Source organism: Tympanuchus pallidicinctus, unplaced genomic scaffold (assembly GCF_026119805.1).
Source record: "Tympanuchus pallidicinctus isolate F22 unplaced genomic scaffold, pur_lepc_1.0 scaffold3, whole genome shotgun sequence".
Taxonomy (NCBI): Eukaryota; Metazoa; Chordata; class Aves; order Galliformes; family Phasianidae; genus Tympanuchus; species Tympanuchus pallidicinctus.
The window spans coordinates 26,991,200-27,016,672 of record NW_026294747.1 but is presented as its reverse complement, the minus strand read 5'-3'; the positions used below and the strand labels follow the sequence as shown (position 1 = coordinate 27,016,672).

General features: G+C 42.9%; 1 protein-coding gene across 4 annotated transcripts in view; it reads left to right on the top strand.

Moving 5' to 3' along the window:
- SMOC1 (SPARC related modular calcium binding 1) overlaps positions 1-25,473 on the top strand; it is a 124,214-nt gene that overhangs the window by 88,024 nt on the left and 10,717 nt on the right. For all 4 annotated transcript variants that reach the window (XM_052693662.1, XM_052693660.1, XM_052693661.1 and 1 more), the window contains exons 8-10: positions 12,476-12,668; positions 13,549-13,631; positions 16,959-17,064. In XM_052693662.1, coding sequence (XP_052549622.1) covers positions 12,476-12,668; positions 13,549-13,631; positions 16,959-17,064 — 382 coding nt within the window. The remainder of the gene's footprint in view (positions 1-12,475; positions 12,669-13,548; positions 13,632-16,958; positions 17,065-25,473) is intronic.

The window sequence follows — 25,473 nt, the reverse complement described above, 5'->3', positions numbered from 1 at the left end:
ATACTCCTGCAAGATGAAGCAGCGAATATGCCAGCCACCCCAAAGGAAGCCTGTGTACTTTCAGGTGGGGCGTGACAATGTAGTTCATCTCCAAAACTTTGCACAGTGAGGTGGAATGTGGTTAAATTAGGTGTATTATCAGGACTCAGGTTCTGTTGTTTGTCTGCTTTATCTCATTTTTTTCCCCCCACTTACAGGAGAGGAAAACAAAAAGTGAGAAAACCCCACCGAAGCTCCTTCCAGTACTCATCTAAGAAGTGATACCATTTTCCTACATGACTTTCCTAATGATCAGGGGTAGTGGTTGCTCGCAGAAGTATACTCATGTTTCCTTGCTAGGCACATGGGATCTTGCTAGGTACGTTAACAAGGAGTCTGCTTTTAAGCCACCTACTTTGAGAACTGATGCAATTCCTCCCATGTCAGATTGTCGCATGAGGCCAACCAGCATCTATCAAGGCAGGGTCTACTGATTTGCCCTTAAGAAAGAAAATGGCAGTTTTGGTGGAATACACCAAAAAGTAGGCAAAAATTTGTTTGATTTGTTAGTAGGCTTTTTATTTTTAGTAGTGAGGACTAAGTTCAAGGAGCTTGAAAACTCCTATATTATTTTCCAGAATGAGGAGAGACTGTACCTGTTCCTATTGAATGTATTGTTATTTGGAGTTGAAACAAATTTCCTTGTGCCTTGGAAACTTGGAGCAGCACAGAGACCAGGGAGCTGGAGATGGATTCAGATGAGACTCCTGAAAAACAAAGCACTGTTTCAAAGGGGGCAGTTTCTCACCTGTGCTTATCCCTTTCTGTCTTCTCAGCCACATTCCTTAGCTGTCCTGTCTTGGCACACTGCACTCCCCACCTCATTATTTAAAGATATGTGAAACTGTGGGCTTCTGTTTCTCCTCCTGCTACTTTTCTGCTACTTTCTGCTTCTGCTAAACTGGTTGTGTTTAGTTCCAGCCTCTCTCCCTGCCATTGTGTTAATGTTACTATCTGAATGTCTATCACAGGACTGCAGGCTCTTCTCCACAGTCTGTGACTGCTTAGTGTCAGGCTAGCAAATGGAGGAATCAAAAGGTGATCTCATTTGAACAGAAAACAGATTGAGAAAGGGAGGTGGATTGGCACAAATATAATCTAGTGACATCTGAATAAAACGTTACAGTAACATTGGAACCGGAGCATTTTGGTGTGGGGACATGGCATCCTCACGTGGACCGCAGCCCTTCTTGCTGAATGTTTTTTGGTACCTGCCTCTGCTCTGGGCTTAACACCTAGGAGCACTGTCTTTTGAACTTTCCCATAGCTGTCAGACATGATGTCTAGAACAAGAGTTCATGAAAAGGAATCATGAGCCTGAAAGATGTTGTGTTTTCTACTGTTTGCAAGCTCCTCCTGCATCTTGAATTGGTGCTTCCCATTATAGTCCTCCTCTGAGTTGGGCTAACATCTGTCATTTTACTGTCCCACCTGTCAGAAATACTTATCTTCAAACCTTGATGGTGTTCCTCTCTTCCCCTCCTTCCTTTTAATGAGGGTTTTGTTTGTTAGTGGTCTGGAGGGTGGTTGGTTTTGTTTAGGAATTCATTTTAATTTAGTTTCTGTAAATTAAGCAAGATAGGAGAAGCTGATATTGATTATTACACAAAAACTTACTAATTCCTTTCAGTTTGCACTGCAAATTGCTGTGCTCTTCTCTGCTGAGTTAGTGCTTCCTTGGAAGACATAATGCGCAGTATTGTTTTTCCCTTGCTCTATCCCTCCTTTCCTTCTTGCTTCATCTGTGGTTCAACCACTGCTCTTTATGGCTACGTGGGGGATCCTTGTCTTTTTCTCCCTCTTGGAAGTCCTGAGGAGGTCTGATTCGTCATACCCAAGTGTGATTCTTCCACAATCTCAATGGGACAGGTGTGGTGAAGAAGGAAGTAGGTAGGGGAAAGCAGGACCAGGACCCTTTCCAGACAGCCAGCAAACAAAGTCATAAATAACATGCCACTGGGGACCAGTTAATCTGCTCTATGAAAAGGTGCAAAGTATACAAGTGGGAAAAATAACATTGTATAATAAGCAGCATGCAACCATAGGTGTTAAACCATATGCAGCTAGACAAATAAATGGAGCTCCCCCTGAGTGCTGTGTGATAAATCATTCCCAAAGAATTCAGTCACACCCCCCTCCATATCCCCCAAAGAAAGAAAACAAATTGCTCTAGACATGGAGTCATGACTGCTACAGCTGCCAGTTAAGGAGAGTGGATAGGGAGCAGTAGGAGGGGGGGCAGTAGGTGTCAAAGATGTAAGAAGCCAATGTAAAATAAAATGAAATAAAAAAGCAGAAAAAAAAAAAAAAAAAACCAAATCCCCAACAAATGCATTTTAGGTTAAATTAATAAAAATTTGGAGGGGAAAAGGAAAGGAAATAGATTGCAGCACCAGGCACTGTCGAAACCTATAGTGACAAATGGAGAGAGGAGAGGTCAACTTTATAGAGTTTGTTTTGCTTTTTAGTGGGAGCTGATTCATACTAAAGGAATTACATTCATTTACTGAGGCAAGTTCTTCACTGTATATACTAACACAGAGTTGTGCTTGGATCTGCACTTCAGGCATCCATTTGAGCATACAGTGATGCCTGCTGATAGATTACATGTATTGACACTGACATACCTTCTTGCCTTTCTTGGAATGTTCCTGTCAACTTCAAGGGAAAGATTATAGCATTTCTGAAGAGCCATAGATAAGGAGAAGTGGTAATAACGGTTGGTCCTGAGCTCCTACATTCCCTTTTGAAAAGCGTAGATTTACTAGGCCTCTCCCAAAACCAAAAGCTCTGCTAAGGTTTGGCAATTATGAAATTGAGGACCCACCTGGTTTGCAAGAAGCCAACTGAATGAAAAATTAGTTCAGTGGTACACTCCAATGTGTCTGCTGGCCCCAACATTGTACAAGGAAGCTGTGGGTATCACCTAAAAGAGCTATGAAAGATCAGAACCATTGGAAAGCCCTATCTGTCCTGTGAAAGCTTCCTTCTTTTGTTGTCATTTTAGGATGGAAAAGATATTCTAGAATTCAATGGAGCTTAGAGATGGAGTGAGTAGACCAAGGGAAGATGGAAAATGTGCAAGGTCCTGCAGGACCATCCTTGTAGAGGAGCAGTGTAGAACATTTGAGGTAAATGCCAGCTGTGTTCTCTTTCACCAGCCTCATGTTAACAGAACTGTTGTGTTCAGAACATGAGTTGTGTTCTAAGAGTGCTGTGTGTATTTCTGTATGGAGACAATGAATAAAAGCTGTTATCCTTATGTTCCTTTCCTCTTTGTGATCCTCACGTTTTTTCATTTTTCCAGGCCATCATAATAAGGTGGTCAATGGAGATCAGTGAGTACATTTTGTGGTACAACTCAGAGGTGTCTTAGCTGTATGTTTTCAGGCTTTTGAAAGGCATGTAAATAGTAGGAAAGGTCTCCTGGTAGAATATCCCAAGGGTTGTCTGTGAACAGTTAGGAAAGAGGGATGTGCACAGAACCCACCCTCACAGCCAAGGAAGAGATGGAACTGTGTGTTTAAAATTCAAAGCAGCCTTCAATCTCTTGGAGCACATGAGAGAGGAAGATGTAAGTTGGCACGTGAATGGAAGGGCGTTTGTCTTGTTTCATTGATTGTAATGCAGGGAAACATGATCCTGCTGACATTGTCATTTTCCTGCCTTCTCTTGTTCTCACTGAACAAGCTCTGATAGCACAAAGCTGCAGTAGGTCTCTCTGCAGTTGGGACCCTCAGATTGCATGGTGTAAGGCTATGTAATGTCAGCAAAATCCTTCTGGGAAAAATACTGACTTCAGAGATAGTATCACCCTGTAGTCTTTCCCTTGCCTTTCAAACCGGACTGTGGAAAGGAGCTGTCTGCTGACACAGATGTGGTGGGCGTTGTTTCTTTGTCAAATATCTGAGTTCTGTACACTATTGTCATTGAGTTTCTAAACCCTGACCATTTTGCCTGGCTTGAGACAGGTGTCCAGCAGTGAGTGCTAGTGCTCCTGTTGGAGGCAGTTCCCTTTGCCTCTTAGTCAAGTGCCAAATGCTGCTGGAGGAAGCTGTTGTGTCATTACATGAAGAGTCTCATCACACTGCAATCTTTCTCTCCCCTCTCCTACTGTCTATCAGTAGCATAAAAGAGGAATGGTACTCTAATTAGGTAGCCCAATCCGAAATATTTCTTACCTGCCTGTGACAGTTTTCAAAAGCTTTCTGTTTGGTGTCCTATAATTAATTATACACTTACAATACTGTAAAAATGCTGTGTATAGACGAGCCATCAGGGGTAGGCAAACTCTCCAGGAATTGCTCTGGTAGTTGTTCCAAGTACTATTAAAAACAGGTGTGGAAGTGAAAAATAGTTTCCCAGTAATGTTAAGGCTCCAGTGGAAACACCTATGGCTTCTCATTTTATTGAAAAGCGTTTCTCAGCATGGAAAGAGTGTAGCAAGAAAGGAGAGTAGGGAAAAAAAAGACAGGTGGCTTATCTCAAAGTTAGGTATACCACAAGCTTGCAGCGCTTAGAAGTGATGTGAAATAAAAAAGAGCAGTTGCAAGAGGAAAGCCATGGACTCTGGGTAGCTTCCTCACAAAGTCACAGAAGTAGCATCTGAGGTTGAAAGTATTTCTACTACTAAGGAGCTGTCCTGATGTAAAGAACCAAACAATGCTCCATTTTGGTGCTAAACTTTCTCTGCTCATGCTGGAAGCTGTTGTCATGAAGGTACTGCACGGCTACAGCTGTCATGCTGTACGTGGCAGACAGATGTATTAGGAAGATCAGATCCCAAAGGCTGGAAACTTAAACCAGCTCAAATCTCTTGAAGGCTTCAGGCTGTGTTTGCAAGGAGGATGCCTCAATTATATAGGATCTGCTGCAGCTTATCAGCCCACAAGAGGACAGCAGAAAAAAAACAGGAGGTTTGTTCCTCCTCAGTTCAGCTCAGGGTCCTATCCAGCTAACTGCAGCTGTAATGTACAACCTGTGCCCGAAACGGGGACAGCAATTCCTCTGGCTCTTCCAATGCGCAAATTGCTGGGGTGTTTTTATATCACTTCTCTAAGTACACTGTTTGCTATTTGAAATACCCATGGGGAAGAAAAAAAATGATCTATGACCATCTCTTTTTTAAAATATAACAGCTTTTAAGTCTCAGAAGACTGAATGTCATCCCTAGACTAAACAAATGGAATTCTTTCAGCATTTTCTCATAGATCAAGTTTCCTAGACCTCTGCCTGTTCCCTTTGCTCTCTCCTGCACTCTTGCCAAATGGCATACCTCTCTCTCTAAGGGCACTGCCCAGAGCTGGACACTGTGCTGATTTAAGGGCTCATAAGTCATCAGTGCCTGTTTCTCATATATGAGGTCCCTGTCACTACATCCCACAACTAATTGTGTCGTTTGCAGCATCACAAAGTTGAAGACTTTTTTTTTTCTTTTTTTTTGTGGTCTATCTAAACTCCTGATGATATTTTTCCAGGTGTTATCTTGTCAGTAATTTTTTTTCCGTGCATTGGATTTTTCTCTGTGGGTTGTTATGCTTTATATTTATAAGTTGTGGTCGTACTGATTGCGAACCATTTGTCAAGATGACTTCGAATTTTTTCCTGAATTTTCATCTGCAAAACGGATGCTGTGTTCCACAAGCCAAACTGATCACTTACAAGAATTGATGCAAGACACATCTGATGATCCCTTTCAGTACAGAAAAAATGTTTCACAGAGAGCTTCATTCTACTGGAGCACATTTTTGTTAACATGCAGCACTGGGCAACAGTCTCACAGTGACTGTATGTAGTGCCCATTTCCCTGTTTGCTTACGAGAATGACACAACTGATAATATGCTCTAATGAACTAGGATTTAATCAGAGCTCTGTTTAATGCATTGTTTATGGTCACACAAATGATATAACTTTTTTTTTTTTTTTGCCAGGACAATGTACTATAGCCATAAAAAAAATAGTACTGTCCTCCTTCTTCCATGCTTCTGCTAGTGTGCCTAGTCCTGGAGCTAGGACTATGAGACTGCCTGCTTGCCAGACAGGATGGTGGTAAGATTCCAAACCCTGTCTTAAAGAGAGTTAAGGGTTGCTGGGACAGGTAGCTTTCATCTGCCATGCATTGAGCTTTAATTCTGTGTGGTTAGGAAACTCTGGAGCAGGCTCCCTTCCTACCTGGGCTGTATGTAATGCCCACAAATTCTGCACGTTGTCCATTTAAAGGCAGCTTCTACCTTCATCAGGTTCACTCTGATCCATGAGACAGGCTTCGCTCCTTCAGCTCTTCCTCATCATTTCAAGCTTGAGGTAGATATGAATAAATTTCTCACCACATTGCATTGCAAAGTGCAGGGCAGCTTTAGTGCTGTGAGCAGAATGAAAATGGCATGGGTGGGATGTGTTCCTGAATAGCTAAAGTTTAACGAGCCACTTGGAACAATGCATTTGTAAAATTATAAGCCACCTGTTGAAGCTTCTCATTGTACTTGTTCAGCACTGGAACAAGTAATAACCTCTGTTTCTTCTGTAGTTTATGCCTTGAGAAATGAATGTGAGTGAGTCCCAGGGTAAAGCAAGGACTGCTAAACTGGTGCAGTATGGGAGCACCTGCAAGGATTGTTTTTTTTCTTTACTTTTACATTAGCCAGAATACTCTGAAAAGACCACAATCCCAGACAGAACAGGGTGGAGTGGGTAGCAGTACTGATGACTAACAGAGGTGAGGAGAGATTTATGCTGTCCCCGTGAGCCATGTTTGTTCAGCTGGCATTGTGCTCCTAGTAAACACAGAAGGGGTTGTTTCTCTTCCTCCACCCATATCCCTGCTCTGGGGATAGGCAGCTGGTGCTTTTTCATTGCCTTACTAAGGAAGTTCTGCCAGCCTTTGTGAATGTGAGTACCAAAGGCTTTTCCAATTCTCTTTCCCCTCCAAAGTGGAAGGGATGCTGATTTGGGCTGCTCTTATAACATGTGCTGAACTTTCCCTTAGGAGTGAGAATGTGCTTTCTGCCTGTGGCTTCTGTATGCTCCATATTTGGGCTGAGGCACCTGTCCTAGAGTGGCCTCAAGCCCTGTTTACATTACAGCTCGCTTATGCAACATGAATGCACTTTAATGCTGGTACAGAGGATATGCTAAAATAAACCATTCAAGGTTCCTCTTCTCCACCAGAGCAATGCAACAAGCAGCTAATCCAAAACAAAAATCAACCCCATTTGAATTAAGCTTCCCTGAGAGACTGGCAAATGCTTTCTTTCACCAGGAGGAGAACAGAGGCAAAAAGACACTTAGTCCTTGCTTTTGGATTGGTACAGGATGTGAATAGGAACTTGGCACTAGATATCCCTAGTGCTGCCTTTTATTCTGTACTGCACTAGTTCCTGATGCGGGAGGGACTCAAAGTTGAACAAAAGAAATTTGGGAGAGATATGTGTGTGATTTTTTTGAAGCCGTATTTTGAAGTCAGGTCTCTACTGCAGTGTTAACAATAGGGGCCGGTCAAGAATCTTTCAGTAAAAGACCATTTCCTCCCCTTCTGATGAATGCTCCTTCATGAAAACTGAAGCTTTTTGTGGGAACTCCATGGGAAAAGTTTCTCTGGTCCAGATGGATTTTCTGGTCAAAAGAAGAGAGACAGGAAAAGGGATGTAGGTCTGCCCTGTTTGTGGAGTAGCCAGGAGCTCTGAGTTAGATTATTCACAGACATTCGTTAGGGGTGGAGAGAAGCACGGAGGGAGATTACACCCTCTATTTTGTCTCAGTTGGAAGGAGGACTCCTGTCTCTTGAGGATGATGTAGGGATCTCTCCAAGGTAGTTGGTTCCAGTGTCACAGCTACTCTCTCTCTCTCTCTCTCTCTCTCTCTCTCTATTTTTATTTTTATTTTTAATAATAATACATTGAGTACAGATGATCAATATTAAAAAAATAACTGTGGTTGAGTGGTGAATCTTCCTTGTGTCTCATCCTAACCGTCTCCAGTGTCTTGCAGCCCTGGGATCAGAGTTTGGTCTCTGCCAGCAATGAGCTCGGGCAGCTGGGAGCTGCCTGGACTCAGAGCAGTGCTTCAGCTGCAGCCAGCCCTGCAGGCTGAGCATGAGAGCTGTCAAGCACTCAAGTCAAGCTGTCAAGCAAGCCTTTGGTTCAGTACTGCTAGACACCCTCCCTTCTAACTCTGTAAGGTAAACAAGCACCCCATCCCTTTAATAAGCATCTTGTTTATTAGACAGACAGATGAGTCCCTTACCTCATCCATCGTTTTTATTTTTATTGTGCAGACACTAGATATATTCTTGAATGTGTCTACTTAAGGGACCAGGCCTCAGAGACCTTTTTATGAATCTGACCATGTATTTCTCTGAATGCCATTACTGGGAGAAAACGATGTGTAAATAACTGAGACTACAGATGTCCAACCTTTGCTTTCCTGCAGTAGCTTGTGGCTTCAGAAACGCTACTTTTATTCGTGTTTCAAGGAGTGTTAGAAGAAGCCAAGAGTAAGAAGCAGCAGCAAATTAGCATTTTAGAGCTGAACAGTTAAAGTAAAATGGTTATTTCTCTCTTTTGTGATTCTCTCTTTCGTGCATGTATGTATTCCCTATCTTTATTTCACTGTCATTGGATTTGTTGTAAGGTGGATTTATGTCACTCAAAGGTTTTGTAGCCCAGCATGAGCAAGCTGGTGAATGCTGATGACTGATGGCTGTCGTAAGTCAGAGCAGGGGCGGAAGGAAAAAAGGGAATGTGACAGTGCCTTAAAAAAAAAAAAAAAAAAGAAGTAATGTTGTTGTTGGTCCTGGGAAGGCTGTTTGTCTCATACTGACTTGCTGTCTTAAATGTTCCTCTCTCTGTTTAAGGTAGGGACGGAAAGAAAGCCTTTTCTCTGTATCTTTCTGTGTCTACAATCATTAACTCAAACAGGGCATTAGTACCCTGCACGTGCAACAAAGATATGCTGCTTAGTGAGGTGGCATTTTAATTTCATACCTGGCATTAAACCTGGCTTGGCCGTAGGCCTTCCTTATCCTCCATAAACTTGGCCTTGGAAACAACAAAGTTTCCAGTAAGCAGTCTGACTGGAATGGGCTGACTTCAGTGTGTGGAGCCAGGGTAGCATTTGATGGTTCCTTTATTACCAGTGAGGCTGTCTTTAGGGTGACAATGTGTGTGGTTCATGCCAGGTCCCATGCTGAGGAAGTTGATGGTATGGATTTCCCAGCTGATTTTGCTGGCTGTTGGAATATACCCTTGCTATTAATACTCGTGTTTGTTTTTAAGGGAATTAAGTGCTGTTAGAGTGATAGCTTGGAGGAAAGGGCCTCTCCAGGGGCTAGTGCTAGTTAATTCTGTCTTCTGCCTGTTAGACATATGGCACCAAAGGAACTTTCCACAAGGCTGCTGTCAGATCCACCGTTTAATGTCACTGTATTTGCTGTTTTGATCCCCTCTGGCTTAGGGAAGATAGAGTAGATCTGGAAAAAGTTCAGAGAAGGAGCAACTAGGTCAGCTGGGACTCTTCAGCATGTAAAAGAGATGAAGCAGGAATCCATAAAGCAGTGAGAGGCAGGGAGGGAGAGACTGCAACTGGTTGTTCACTGTCTCATCCTTCAGAAGAGCCAGGGTCGGCAAACAAAACTGGTTGGAGCCAGGTTTAAATCAGACCAAAGTATGTGCTGTGTTCCACACACAATATGCAGTTGAGCCAAAAACGAGCTGCGGGGTGTCATAGTCAGTAAAAGTTTATGAGGAGGGATGTGGCAAACTCATAGAAGCAAGAAATTATAGCTACTTTCTAAAAGCAAAGTCCCTCTCTGCAAGTTTCCGATGCATGAGTGGTTGAGACTGGAGGAGTATATGCGAGAAATAACTATATGCTTGTCCTGTTTCTCTGTTACCCTCTTAAGTGTCTGCTTTTGGCTAGTGTTGTAGATGAGATAGTGACAAGTTGGGCCCTTGGTTTGCCACAGCATGGCTGTTTTGTGTTCTTCAGGGTGCGGTGGAATAGATGAAACTTTCTAAGTAGTGATTAGTTCTGTATGTGTGCTAGCAAAGAGAAAAATCTGATCTCTCTGCTACTTCAGCTGTGATGGTATGATTGCTAGCAATGGACCACTGGAAACTGATGACAGTGATGGGTTTTGCATTGTTATATCAGTTTGATGTCAGCTGAAGAATACCAGCAAGATGCATTGCATTTAGCCTTTGAACACCTTTCAAAAGGGAGTGCTTGACAGTTATTTCTGTGTTCTGGAAGATAATGCCTTGGCTTCCATTCCCACACATTTATTTTAATACGCACAGACAAATTCTTGCTATTTTTATGGCATAGTACAAACATGGTGTGTTCAAGTTCGTGCATTTATTCTCTGTGTAGTTTACTGGAAATATAGCTCACTGGAAATACATATATAGTATAAGGTACTAACTTATTAAAAGAGACTTCTTTCTTTCCTTTTTCTTTATTCATTTCAATAAAAGTGACACATTTTGTCCCCACACATACACACAAAACGTTGATATTTTTATCCAGAACCATTTTTAGCGCTAGTTGTGCAAGACTCAAAGGGCTTGAGAGATGTTAGTTTCAGTGCGTGCTCTCAAGAAGTTTTGGGATTTAGATAGAAGAATTCCTGGAATCTGGATCTATTCAGTAGGAGGTGTTTTTGTTTTGTTCTGCTTATTACACAAAATGATGACAGTCAGAATGAACACTCCTCCTCAGCAGCAAACCGAGGTGCAAATTGCTGTCAGGCAGCCTGCAGACGCGGGGCCCTGTGCTCTGAGTGCTTTGCTGGGGAGCCTGCAGCCCTCTGCTCAATGCGTTCTCTGTCCAGGCACAGCTTGGGAACAGTCACGGGGCCTTTTTTTCAGATGTGAAATCTGTCAGCAAAATGAAGTCAGCTTAAATATCAGCTGAGGCTTGAGCTCCCTTTCAGTATTTGTTGACTTTATCCCCCTCCTGCTCCTTCCTGATCAAGTTTCTCTCTGCTTGAGTCAGACTTGCCAACACTTAGAAGTTTTTAGTCTGTGTTTCAGGTTGTACGGATTTGTGTGTGACAGAGCTGAGGTGCCCTTTATATTCCTGACAAACTGAGGAGAGAGGGAGACCACTCTGGGTCTTTGAGACTCCTTGTGTTAGCTGCTGCAATTCAGTCTGGTACCCAGATCACGGTGCGCTCAGGCGGTGCTGTGCAGAACTGCTGCCATTTGTGTGTGACACCTGCTGCCTGTCCTGGTGTTTGTGGCCAAGATATAAGATGAAGCCGAGGGAGTGCAGACAGGCAGGCAAAATACAGGGAGACAGTGAGTGTTGCTGGGTCTGTGCTCAGCCTGTCCTGGGGTAGGATGCTTAGGAAATGCAGAGGAACAACTGCAGGTTTGGAATGAACCCCTGGCATCACTGCCTGGCAGTGCTGAAGCATTTTGTGTATTGAGAGCAGGAGATAGCTCCTGGCGTTGGCTTATTTCAAATTAAAAACAAACAAACAAAAAACAAACAACAACAAAAACCAGAATAAACCAGAAGAGAAGAAGAAAGCTAGGGAAGGATAGAACTGTTACCACTTCTGGCTTTCATCACTCTCTTAATGATTAAAGTCAGCGGTTGTCTTTTTCTTCTTTTTCTTTTTCTTTTTCTTCTTTTTCTTCTTCTTTTTCTTCTTCTTTTTCTTCTTCTTCTTCTTTTCCCTTTGCCCTTTGTCCTTTGCCCTTTTCTTTTTTTACCCTAGATTTCATGTGTTTTAATCTTGTGGTCATAAGCATTGACTTCTTTCTCCTATATGCATGTTTTTTTCCTCTCTCTGATATCTTCCCTCCTTTCCAAAGGTGAAGTTCTTTTCCTTCTCCTTAAAAGACCAGAATGTTTGCAGATTTCTTATTGAGAGCTTCTGGCTGCTGAGATGAACAGATTGTAATGTTCTGTGAAATATTATCCCATGTACTTGATAAAGTGATGTTAAAATATAACTTCCTTCTTCTCTTGGACACATGCAGCCCTATGTCATTTAACAGCCTTCAAGGGTGCTAAATGAGACAGAAGAATGCACTGCATTTTGGATAAATAGGTGGTGAGAGCAGAGCTTGGCTATTGGCACCTTTGTGTAACTGAAAGCCATGAGTCATAAGTGAGGACCTCCAAGTATGCAAAAATATCACCTGCAAAAACCTCACCCAGGGGCTGCAATTTCTTGCTCTTCCTGGTTTGCTGGACATGCATCAAACAGCCTCTAGAATCCATAATCTTGTAACATAGTCTCTGATTGTATGAAGTTCTCAGCCCTGAAATCTCTCATTATCTACGGTGTAGGCATACTGGTGTTTATTGGGCAGAAAGCACACTAAGGTCTGCTGTGGAGGATACTCCTGACCTGCTGAGCTGAGGAAGGTGATCTTTATTTGGCCTTTTTTCACTATACACCTCCATCTCCTTCCTGTCTTCCAGAGAAAGTTCACTCCTGCGACCAGGAAAGACAGAGTGCCCTGGAGGAGGCCAGGCAGAACCCTCGTGAGGGCATCGTCATCCCCGAGTGCGCTCCAGGAGGGCTCTACAAACCAGTGCAATGTCATCAGTCCACCGGGTACTGCTGGTGCGTCCTGGTGGACACTGGACGCCCCCTGCCCGGTACTTCCACTCGGTAAGAGCTGTAAGCCTGGTGGCATCCCTGCCTGGGGCAGATGAGCCATGAAAAATAGTATTGCTGTACCAGATAAGTTAGTACTTCTTGGGCAGCGTGCTCTGAGCTACCTTCCCTAGAGCTAGCGATGTGATGTACCATATTGAGTGTCCTCTGTAGGAGTTGATACACACCAACTGCTTTTCTCTCAAAGAACTATTATATAAAACTGCCTTTTTTTTTTTTTTTTTTTTTTTTCTGGCATGCAGCTTTCTGGTGGTAGCAGGCACCAGTCCTTTGCTCAAAATACAGGCCCGTGTTATGAGGGGTAGAAACAGAAGTGTCTGTGTTGAGTTATCCTCTGCTTTATGTTTTCATCCTGCAGCCACTTAGATTCTGGCCAGAACAGACTTAGAGCATTTCCCAGTTTCACATTGATAGATGTTAAGCAAAAGGTAAATTTAGCGTTTCAGCTGCCTTGGATCTTAAAATTACCTTTGGAATATTTTATCATTTGGGAACCGGAAACAAATTGTGGTTCTGGAAAGCTACAAAAACAGTCCAGTAGGGTCAGGAATTTAAAACTCTGCACAGCACAGTGATCCTGCAGAACATGGGCAGTTTTGAAAAAAAGCTCAATCTGCACCCACAAGAGTTGGAAGAGGGCCTTTTGCTGTCTGTGGGTTTAAGCTGCTCCTGGGTTTCACAGCATGTTCCCACTCCTCTCTCTACTTGCTACTGCTGCTGCTGGCTGTCCATAAGCAGACACATGACTGAGAATAGTGTTTCTGCTGCAGGTTTATTTTTTCCCCTGTTGTGAGCAGATAAGATGACCCCTTAGCAACTATCTGATGACACTGAAGCCATATCACATAGTTTAGCATCTTCTATTCTTTTCCAGCTATGAGACTCCAGTATGTGAAAGTGATGCCAGATCGAAGAGTACAGAGATTGATGATCCATTCAAGGACAGAGAACTTCCAGGTTGGTAAAGAGAGCCCATCTTTGCTTATCTCACCTTGGGACTCTCAAGAGGCCTACAGTGTTGTTGAGGGGATTTTCCTCAACTATGCTTATTTTACCGAGGGTTTTATTTTGTTATTTTGGGTAACTGGAAGAGCCTGGGAGGCTGCTTCATTGCCTGTCTGCCTTTCTTTGGAAACATGGCTGAGATAGAATTGCTGGGAAAAAAAAAACAACTGGGTGCCTGCATGTACCCTGGCTGAAGAATGGGCTCAGCTTCAAAACCTTTCTTCAAAGCTTGGCCAGGACAGGATCCTTCCCATATAGCAGGGCTTTTTAGTAGCTTGATGGTCTGATGAGCAATGATGATAATTGTCAGTGGATCAACTGGCTCCCTGGCACTTCAGGACTGTATTCCTGGTGCACTAAGGTCACTTATCTCATGCTGCTTACTTGGCTGGACTGGATTCCTCACTTTCTACCTGAGAGCCACTTTATCTCCCATTGCTGGTTGTTTTCTGTTCCTTTCCCCTCTTAACAACATGACAAGCCATAATTTCCTATTTGTTTGCTTTGTTACTGCTAGGAAGAGATGCTGGGAATAGGTGTCTGAGCAACTGTTAAAAATATTATACACACATGCTCTGTTTTTAACTTCCCTCTGCCTTTGTAAGGTGCAGAGGGAAGGGCCTTCACTGAGAGATCAGCCATTGCTCTTCTGAGAGGGGAAAGACTCCCAAAACCAGAAGCTACAGCCAGTCCTTTCTACAGTGAGGGAGAAGTAGAGACCAGAAACTCCACAAAAAAAGCTGGTAGCAATGAATCTGCTTCACTTTTTTCTGGCCCTTCCTAGGGCTAAAATGAAGTGAGTTTTCTGTGAACAAGTTAGCAAAGAAAATGAGATTTGCCTTTTGCATCTCTTGATTCTCCTGCCAGCTCCTGACCTTGGGCTCCATAGCTCTGTTCTTAGCAGCTCTGCCCCCAGCACAGCTCTCTACTACGCAGCTGCTCATTTTTACAAGACATGTAAAAATTTCTTATCTGCCTTCCTCTTACATTTGAATGAAATTGGCCAATTGGTTCAAGTATTACTTTGATGGGTGAGAGATCACCCCATTTAGTGAATCAGCTAAATGATTGCATTAAGGCTCATTTCCTTGGGAAATCATTGTAAAACAGAACAACCTGACTTCCTTTCTTCTCCCTGCTATTTTCCCTTTGCTTTTTCTTCTTCTTGCATTTATTCTCTGTCTCTGCAGAACTTAGAGAAAACCCTTTGCCTTTGGACTCCTTAGAGTTTCTTTCTGATCTCTCAGGAAGACAGAATGGTTTCTTCTTCCTTCTTCTGCACTACAGCTTCAAGTAGATGAGGGGATGGGAACTACATGAGGCCCAAGAGGATGTATGTAGGATGCTCTGTAGCATCAGACTCCAGGAGAGTTCTCCTCTCAGCTCAGGCCACTTCTTTGTACCTTAGTGAACTTTCAGCTCTGTTTGGATGTGTGGTTCCTATCTGTGATGGTTCCTGTTGCTAGAAATACCCTTGTCTATGAAGAGAGCAGGAGATGGAGCAGGGGAGTCACATATCCTAATTTGTCTGCTCCATGGTCTTTTGATGCAGACTTGAGGTTTGTTTGATTAGCTACTCTTGTATATAAAAATTCACTGGTGAGTCAGAACTACAGGGAATGAGAAAAGATGTTTTCTCTTACCTTTTATCTTTCTTACTGGAACTGAGCTTTTAGAAAAATCTCTACTTTCATTTGATACATCTTTCCATTTGCCTTCACCTCTCCAATGAAGGTCCATTACTTACCCCTTTTCTTGAGTCTTGCCTATCCTCCAGACCTTCAGTGCTTCAGGCAGTAGCATCCTTCTTCTGTGTGATCCTGCACAGGCCAAGCTGGGAGAGACAAGAGTATGAATCTGTGTATACCTACGCATACCCTCTTCACAAACTGTGTCATGCTGCTCCCACGAGAGCCAGAAGAAAGAAGGAAGGAACGTGTTGCTTGCACATAGCAAATGGCAAGCTGCTAATTCCTGCAGACGGTGAGATGCTGAGGCCCCAGGGAGATGACTTCTAGCAAATGGTTTTTCAACCTTCTCATTACTGCAACAAAAAGCTCCTTTAAGTGAGTGGTCTCCTCTGACTGCCATAGCAGCTTACCCATTACAATGCTGACATTTTCTGGACCGTGTGCCAAACAAGTGCTGAGGGGTGTGTGTGTGTGTAATATGCGTAATATAGAGACAGGCTAGGGACTGTTGGTTGGCTATTGCAGAAAACAGAGCCAGTAATGCTGCAAAGGAGGGAGTTTTGTCAGATCAATTTGCAAGCTGCTTTCAGTTGTCGAGAGATTACATTAGGTTTCTGCTGCTATGTTTGGGGTACACATGCTTCTCTGCTTGACTAGGAGAAGCAGAAAGTGTTGACACTGCTACTTGCTACTGAGGCAATACTGTTTTCTGGTACTGCTCTTCTACATGGATAATTGGTAGTGAACAGAGGTTTTGGGGAAGAGTAAGGAAGGTGGTGATGGTTTCAGTGTCATGTAGAAAACAGTGGAATGGTAGGTGGTAGGTTTTGGACAGTGGCTGCATAGTTTGCCTCATAAAGGTAAGGAGGCAGAGATTCAGTTCTAAGACTGACAGAGACTCCATCGTTCCGTAGTTATAGTGGTGAGTAACTGAATGGTCTCAGGACTAAGTCATGGAAATAGTTACCAAGCTTGTCTACAGTCCATTTCGTCCAATTCCTGCCCAAATCAGCAGTGACTGGAGGCTCTTGCCATGTAATCACTTGGTCAGACATATTTCCAGTGCAGTCTGGACAGGCAAAGAACTGAACTATTGTGGTAGCTCCTGGCAGGCAGTACTCTGTGCCTGGAGAGGGAGGTAAGAACAGCAGCGCTCACTTTGGCCCTTGCTTTAAGAAGCTTTAAGCTGTCAGCTAGAGCCTCAGAACAGCCGTATTTTTGGAGGAAGATGACCCGGGAGGTAACGAATTATTTTTTAAACTCCTGTACAAGTGTTACCATGGGAACTCTGTCTGCCAGGCACTTCCAGCACATCCCTGTGGTTATGCTGGTAGGGAACTGGGAGGAGAGGCTGTAAAACCAACCACATGATCTTCCTGCCAGATATTGTTGGTGACTGTGTGTGTGCTGGACAAAGCTGCAGGACAAATTGCCATGCAGAGGAACCCACTGAGGAATTCTTCTGCCTTTCCTGCAATGATGTCTACAATGTTACAAACAAAGGAGGTTCTGACTGGTCCTTGCTGCATTGGGCTGGGAGTTCAGTCTTGTGTGTTCTTGCATTAAACCCCCTCTTTTCTTTTTGCAGGTTGCCCAGATGGGAAGAAAGTTGAATTTATCACCAGCTTACTCGATGCTCTCACTACGGACATGGTACAGGCTATTAACTCAGCAGCACCTACTGGAGGTGGGAGGTGAGTCTGGAAAGCACTTGAGCTGAACCCACCAAGGTGATTGCTCTGGATGCCTGTGAGGTGGGGGTGGGAGGAAGAGTGGTGCTCTGAGCTGATTCCCATTCATCTGGATTGCTGGGAGAGGAGCTAGTGCTGTACCATCAGAGGCTGCTCTGTCTTGTCATTGTAGTCTGGCATGCCTGCTCCCACCCCTCCTCCCTGGCAGCTGTTCCACCATAAAGGTTAGTATAGCCCATTTGAAGTGTGAAATGAGAGCTCAGTGGGAGGAAGTGTCTTGTTCTTTTGTCCCCTGTCTATGAAAAGACCTAATAAAATGCAAATGGATTGAAGGAGACCGTGTGGCCTAGTGGCTACCACAGGGAGTGAAGAATGTGAACGGAATTCTTGGCAGCACAAGTGCTGTGGTTTTGCTGTGGGGCTGAAGCCAGCCTGCGGATGAGGAGAGAAGCTGTTTTTCATGACCCTCCCCTCTGACCAGCTGCCTCCTCATCCCTCTTGGAAGGAGCAGTAGGTCAGGCCTGTTGAAAGAGGTGGGCAGAAGTGTGCTTTTCTGGGGAGCTGGGGAAAAGCTGAGATCTTGTCTCCCCCTCCTGTTTGATGATAGGAAATCTCCTTAGTGCAGCAGCTGCGGTGCTGCAAAGCGCCAGGCAGAACAGGCCACTGGGGATGGACTTTGTTGAGTTTTAAAAAATTACTGTGTGGCCATGACTAGGCAAGGCTTCTATGGTTCTGACTATAAAAGGGGACAGTGCTAGCCTACCAGGCAGGGATGCCACAGCAAATAATGTGCTCGCATTAATGCAGATGTAGAGATGGAGGTACCTTTGTGCATGTTGCTTCCAGCATGTAATGTTGATACCCTGCTTCCCTCTTTCAAAATGCATGAGGAAGCAATACCATCTTTAAATTCTAAAGACAAAAACTTCCTGGGTGGCACCTTTGTGCCTCTTGGTTGCTGGATGGATTGCTTGTGAGTCCATATGTTTTTAACTTTGTGTTTGGACCTTGCAGATGAGGCTGGTTGCTGAATGCCTGCGCATGGGATAGTCTGTAACCCTCTGAATTAGCAGTATATGCCTAGCATGTCTGTACTCATATAAACAGGATGAAAAATGCCCCAAGGATGGGAAATACGTTGTTCTCTCCCAGCCATAAGCATTCCAGTGTCAATTCTGTGTAATTTGCATGGTTCAAATGCTGTGGGTGGGGGTGGCAGGAAGCCCTGGAGAGTATTTGATATTTATTTGGCATCTTTGGCACAGAAGCCGAAACCCAGCCAGTGTAATCATCACTCTTAAATTAAAGCTTAATATAAACCAATATTGTAGAGACCAGAGATATATATGTCCCCACTGCTCTTCCATAAACCCAGCAGGCTTTCTTCCTAACGGTCCCCAAGTTTTGTGTATTTCTCAGCTTTGAACAGAAGCCTTTCTGGCAGAATTTTTCACTGCCCGGCTCTTCACAGTCGCCACATTGATTTATTTTCAGCTGCAGTGTCAGCAGCCCAGTTGAAAGGGGAAAAAAAAAATCTTTTAGCAGTCTGTCCTTTGTAAGGTGAAAGGCTGCTGCCACCCAAATATTCTGCCTGCTCACAGCTGTGATTAAATTCAGGAAATTGCTCTGGCATAAACTTCTGCATGGATCAGTTAGGGTAAGTGCATACCCCAAAGAGCCTACATCAAGGTTTTCCATCCATGTGCCACTATGGAACCATTTATTTTGGAAAAGAAAAGAAAAAAAGCAAAAAACAATTTCAAGGAATTTAGCAATTCAATCAGTACAGCTTTCATTTGGTATGAGTTTGCAGAGCTGAGAAGCCAGGAAGCAGTCTCTGTGCAATGAGTTCTGCTTTCCAAGTTTCCCAGAGGGGAAAATGCCTAGAGTCCTCTCTTCAGGAACATCTGAAATTCTGCTGGGTGACCTGACTTCACTCTGGCATTAGAAGTGAAAGCTCTATTTTCATGAATATTTTATTTGTGGGGCTAATGAACTCTTTTCCAGCCTTAACAACTGACATTATACTTAATTTACAACAGTGCTTATCCTGTACCTCCTTCACCCAGGTTTGTTGAGAAGGTGATATTGGAAAGAAAAGCTCGAGATCTGGTTTAGCTTAATGTCAGCAGAGACACTTACGTTTGTGAGGCAAGTTTTTCGTATTGCAGGCTCTTCTCAGTCTTTATGATAACAGTGGAAGGGAAGTGCTGCACTTAAACACACACTGGCTTCCTCTGTAACCTACCTCTTTCTTTGAAGTGTTTACCATTTTTGGACCCTTTTAGAGGCTGAACAAATGAAGCCAATAATGAAGATAGTTTATTGTAAGCTTAGAAGTCACAGAGGACAGGCAAACTCGATACACGCAAACTGTTTTCCCCTCGTCATTTGGCCCCATGTATTGTCCAGTGAGTTCTAAAGTGTGAGCATTCTGGGTGTATGTGGACTGGATGTAAGGCCTTGCTTCCAGAGCAGGGGCAGAAAGGGAGCAGTACCCAAAACAGAAAGTTACTGAAATGGATTGAGCTGTGGATACAAGATTTCAGTGTGGGACTGTGGCAAAAAGCGAGTATTTATCAACAAGAGGCAGTTTTAGCGAAGAGGAGTTATTTCCATTTCTCTGTGACAGCAGGGAGATAGAACTGTCACACAATGTACACCTGTGGTATCAAACATTAAAACAGGGAACAACACAGAGAAGAGCCTCGCCAAAGTTTTTAAGGGCTGAAAAAGACCTAAGAGTGAGAGTCTTAAGGAGTTCAGGCTTCCATGGGATATTAGAAGAAAGAAAAAAGGATTGAAAGATGGTTACTTATAATCTGAGTGAGTCCATAGGGACACAAACTCTGCAGGCTCTTTAGTCTAACAGGGAAGAACATGATCAGCTGAATATAAACCAACTTGTGATCAACATTTCTTTAAAGCAAAGGTGTTTGTAAGGCAGAATGAACTAATGAGGGTGGTGATGGATGCCCACTCTGTAAGGCTTTCTTTTTGGGCTTGATACCTTTCAGAAATACTTTAGTCAAATCGAAGTTCTGGTCTTAAAAGTAAATTGATTCACAGTCTGTGCGTGTGATGTACAGGAGGTTGGATTAGCTGACTTTGCAGCTTTCAGCCTGAGCCTGAATATGTGGAGTGAAAACTGCCTGCATTTGCTGAGTGTCTTCAAGACTTTTCCTATGTATGCTGCAAAGTTCTCTATGGCTTTGCAATGAATGTGTTATTAATTTTTCTTCGGAGGGAAAGGAAAAATGTAAGGAGAAAAAATGCTGGAGATCTGCATTTAAAGTCTACATAAGGCTGTGCTGATCTGCTTGCTTTACACTTGACACACTCAAAGCATCTAGTAGCAGCAAAGTGATGCAGTACAACTTGTTTGTTGCTTCAGGCAATGTAAGTAAAACCTGATAAGACTTTTTTTTTTTTTTTTTTTTTTTAATTGGGCATGCTTAAAACAGCCTTGTAATCCCTTATAGGTCTTGTCTCGTTTAAGCAAGTTCAAAGCTATTGATTTTAATTGAGTTACTCTTGCTTTACAATAATGTAAATGAGAAGAGAACTTCCCTTCGTCATGGCCCTGGTTTGTATTACAGCAAAATAGCCAAATAGACTTCATTTAAACTTTTGAAACAGAAAATCTCTGGTAAAATTCATTCTTAAGTTTATTACATAAACTCCGAGGCACATCTTGTTACTGTATGTTTTCAAATTAATTAAGGGAACTCTTGTAGGAAATAGGTTTATTAAACAGTGTTGTGTATCCTACATAAATCCTATATAATAGAAGCAGCATTTTTTGTTAAAACAAAACAAAACAAACAAACGAGTTCACTTTAGTACATTGTATTCTATTTTGTAAGTCAGACATATTCCTATCACATGGGGGCCTAAACTAGAATAGGTCAAAGGAGATCCCAGCTTCTCTCTACCCAATCTAAGAAACTATCTTTAGTCTTTGCCAATTTGGGAATAAATTTTAATTGCCAACATGTTCTCACTGTAGGTTGTTACACCATCAGGAAAAATATGAATGCCCTGTGGAGTTTTGGGTTAAAAGAGCAGCTTCTGACAGCTATCCTTATCATGTAACTCAGCAGTTGTGTGCCTTCATTGTAAGCTGCCAATTATTTCCCATGTAATAGCCCTAAAAGGTACTTCAGAAAATTGCCCCCAAGGTTCCCTTTCATGCTGTAGTTGAGCAGTTGGAAGCAGGCAAGTAAAGCTCAGCACATCTCCAGGGTGTTCTGAAGTTGAGCCATGTTTTAATAAAGATTGACACTTTCAAACAGTATGGGGAAGTTAATGCCCAGCTCCTATTGCAATTCAATTGAAGTTGGATACTGAACTCTCTTCATGCTTCTATGGAAATTCTAGCCTAATTAAAGATATGAAAGAGATCGTGTAATAGGAGGATCTTTTAAAAAGTCAATGAGGAATGAAGGGAGTTGATTTTTAAACCTCCTAAATGATTTATCCCTCAGTCTTCAGAAAAGTTGTGTTCAGAATAATGTTTCATACACAACTTAGCCGGAGGGAGGAGAGAAAGAAACTGGGTCTGTAATGAGAAGATAGCTTCAGTTTTAGCTGTAGAGGAATTATGCATTCCTTGTAATGAATTTGGACTGCGCAGTAACCTTTTGTTTAGTCTGAACACAGCCTTTTTTTTTTTTTTTTTTTTTTTTGTTAGCTTCTTGACTCTTTCCCTATGGGAAAGGGAGAATAAGAAAACAAATACACAATCCTTTTTACAATTTCATTAGAGTAATCCTCTTTGATTCGAGCCATGTTCCACAGTTAGTGCTTTTAGCTTTACAATAGACAACCTCAAGGAATGACAAAAGGAGACTAAGTGGAAGCAGAGCAGGCAAGAAGAATCATGAATTTTACTTGGTCTGTTAAAACTGTTGCCGCTTTCCATCATCACTTCCCCTGGGCACCTTGGTGGGCATCATTAGTGCTCTCCTGGGCATTGACTGGCAAGGTCAGTCCTGATATTTCTTTGTATCCCTCCTTCATTCAGCAACAGCACCAAGCAAGGCTTAAATGCTTGCAAAATAACGTTGAGACTTACAAACTTGCAGGTTTAAATACTGTAGATAACCTGACTACAAGCGAGTGGGAGTGGAAGCTGGGCTTTTTTTCTGCTCTGTTGCTTCTGCTGGTAGTTTCTTGTTCATCAGTGCACTTCCATCCTGGAATTAGCTCCCACTGGTTTATAGCCCCCATTTTCAGTCTGGAGTTAGGGATGTTAACCTGGTCTTAATCCCCTTCCCTCCTCCTGCCTCAGCTGCTATTGTTGCCAATTAAAGTTTGTGTCAGAAAGTAATAGATTTTGGAAAAACCTTCAAACTGGTGATCATCTGCTGGGTACTTCAGAGCTTGCAACCTTGCTTTCTCCCAGAGAAATATTTTGTGTTTGCAGATTTTCTGTCACTGCAGTAGTATAGAGAGTCTGTGCAGTGGGATGCAGTGGGGCTGCAAGTGTGCAGGAAGCAAAGGATTGACTTTGAAAGGAAGGGACTTTGTTTTACTCAGTAAAATGTAGTTGAGCCTATTACCCTTTGAGAGTACAGCCCAGTGGAGGAGAATGTGATTGCACACTGTACATGTTTCGGTATGTGTGCACTGTCTGACCTTGCTCTCCTGTATTTTAAGATAGATACCTCCTCTTCTTTCCTGTGCAGTTAATTCCTTCTTTCTTGCTAGGGCTGGAAGGCGTTATAGGCTGCTTGCAAAGAGTGTGTTCAAGCTGTCTAGGTGGTATTTTGGCATATTCTTCCCTCTCTGCTCCAGAATTTAGTGCAGCTGCAAGAAGCACGTGTCCATATTTATTCATAAACTCTTTGCTTTCTCTCCATAGCCCAGTTAGACCAGATGATATGATGATGTTCCCTGGAAGTGTGTCTTGGCTGGAAAAATAGCCTTGTTAAAAGTAATGGAGCATTAACCCAGGTGTTTTCAGACATTAGCCAGTGAAGAGATAAGTAAAGAGCTTCCCATGAGGGAACTGACAGCACATTATACATGAAGAGGAGCAAAAGATTACTTAGACAAAACTATTCTTCTCTTCTCTGTTGGGCTCTTGGTAGACTTATGCTGCATAGTGGAGCTAAACTTGCTGGCTTTTATGTAGTCTGCACGAGAAGCCTGAGAAATTGTTACCATACTGCAGCAAGAGACAGGTTCAGTGGATTTTTCATGTGACTGATGTTGGTGTAAGAGATGTCTTATTGTAAGTTGAAAATGTGCAGTGGAGAAGCAGCTCAGCAAATTAACTTTGCATCTGAGGACTGATGCACTTCTCTTGCAACAGCAAAGGAGAGGCAATAGAATAAAATTCCCCAAGAACACTACTTCAAACTCTGCACTGGCAGAACAGTTAGAGACCTCAGATACATTTCAGCTGACCCAGCATGTATGGCTGTTGTCATGGCACATCATCAAAACTAAGTGGTTTAGCAATGCTGTGAAGTTGCTTCGACTCATGTTTCATAGATGGAAAGTAAGTGTCTTGCATGGACAGTCTTGAAAGTCAAGATATTTAGATGAATGTTGTAACCTCAGCATTCTCAGTCTATCATGTAATTGCACGATGCACAGGGAAGGTATGGCTGCACTGAGATGATGTGGATATTCAAAGTCCTCCCTGTTCTGGGATTCTGGATTATCATCAGAAAGGGCAAGCAACCAGCTCAGGAACTGCAGTACTTTTAGGCCAGCCAGCAGGAAGTGGTAAAAACTTAGTAATGGCTCTATCTTCCTTCCTCATACAGTCACAGAAGTTAAACTAATTCCCTTTAGTTCCATTAGCGTGCTGCTGTTTTCAGTATAAATGCTCAGCTTGTTTGTAGTGGCTAAGACTGATACATCATCACCTCATGAGTCAATGTATTTGTATTAGCCTGTGGATTGCCTTGGTTTTCTTTTTGGAAGTGCTGGAGAAAGCCATGTTGCCTCTTCTAGTAACTAGGAGAGCTCCTCATTGATGTGTTTCTGAAAAAAGAAAAAAAAAAGACCCTTTTAAATCCTGCTTTGGAGTGTCTCTTCAGCAGGTAGAGAGAAGCTAGTGCTCCTGTCTTTCTGGCAGTGCTTACTGTCAGTGCTAGAGGTGCTCTTTCCCTTTTCTCCATTTCTGCGGCTTGAGATCTGGGTTTTCAGAAAGCAAAGGTCAGAGCCAAGGGCAGGCCAAGGTGTGGACCAAGGGAATCTCACATGCAAAAATTGGGGTTGTATTCCTCTATCTCAGCAAAAGCAGAAGCTTCTCTCTTGCAATACAGAACTTCTGGTTCTTCCCTGTGGCTGTTGGAAACATTCAAGCCTTCAAATGATAGCCAGCTCACTTCCAAAAGGGAGAGAGGCCAATGGCTGTGTTTATAAATGTCATAAAAACAAGCCACAGGATGTGTTTTTATTCTCTCCTGTCATCCTGTTCTTCATGTTGAGTTTCAGGGCTCTAAAAAATCCAGGCACTCCCTTAGCTTCCTGGGGAGATTTTTGCAGTTTCTACTTGTCCATAGGTAGCTCCAGGGGTTTGCCTTGTGTTTTGGCTCCTAAAACTAAATCAAATTTATGCCCAACCTCTTCCTCCCACGCAGTGTTTATCCCACTGTACATTGACCAGACACTGTGACTGAATGCCAGGATGCTTCTCAGCTAAGAATTAAATGATGAGGAGACATTCTCAAGTAAAACCTTGTGAAATATGTTGTGTAGGTTATTTACCTCTTTCCAGTGTGTGAATTTACTTTGGAGGGTGCAGGGGTGCAGATGTTCCCAGATAGCGACTACGTTTCACATTACTGATGTGCCATGACTGTAGGTTGTGATTTTCTTTTTCAGGCTTTGTAGCTGCATTGTAGAGGCAGAAGGGGTCATATGAGAAGGTCAAAAGGGTTTTTACCCTTCTAATTCCCAAAAAAAGAATTTTTCAGTGGCCATTTAAATATACAACCCACCAGTTTCTTAATTAAGGTTGATGATGGTCTTAAAATGCATTTTATAAGATACACCTTAGTAAAACTGAACCTGGGTTCATATTTCCCTAGCTTGAGTGCCCAAAACTCACACCAGAACCTGGCTGCCTGCAGCACACAACTGTCCTTCTCTCATCGCTGGGGAAGGAATTAGGCAGCAGCTGGACGTGTCTCCTGGAATAAGTCAGAGTAACCAGTGCCAGTGTAGCATGTCTGACTGCCTGTCCACTAATTTCCGTGCCCTAAAAAGCTTTATGCTTGGGAGGAAAAAGGCTCAAGTCTCAGCATCATTTTAATTTTTTTAATGATACATTCATCATTTGGAGAAAGAACAGGCTACCTTAGTGAATTTAAAAAAGAGAAGAAGAAGAAAAAAAAAGTCTTCTCTAGAAAGGATTTCTTCCCTGATTCTTTGTATCACGAGGAATAACCC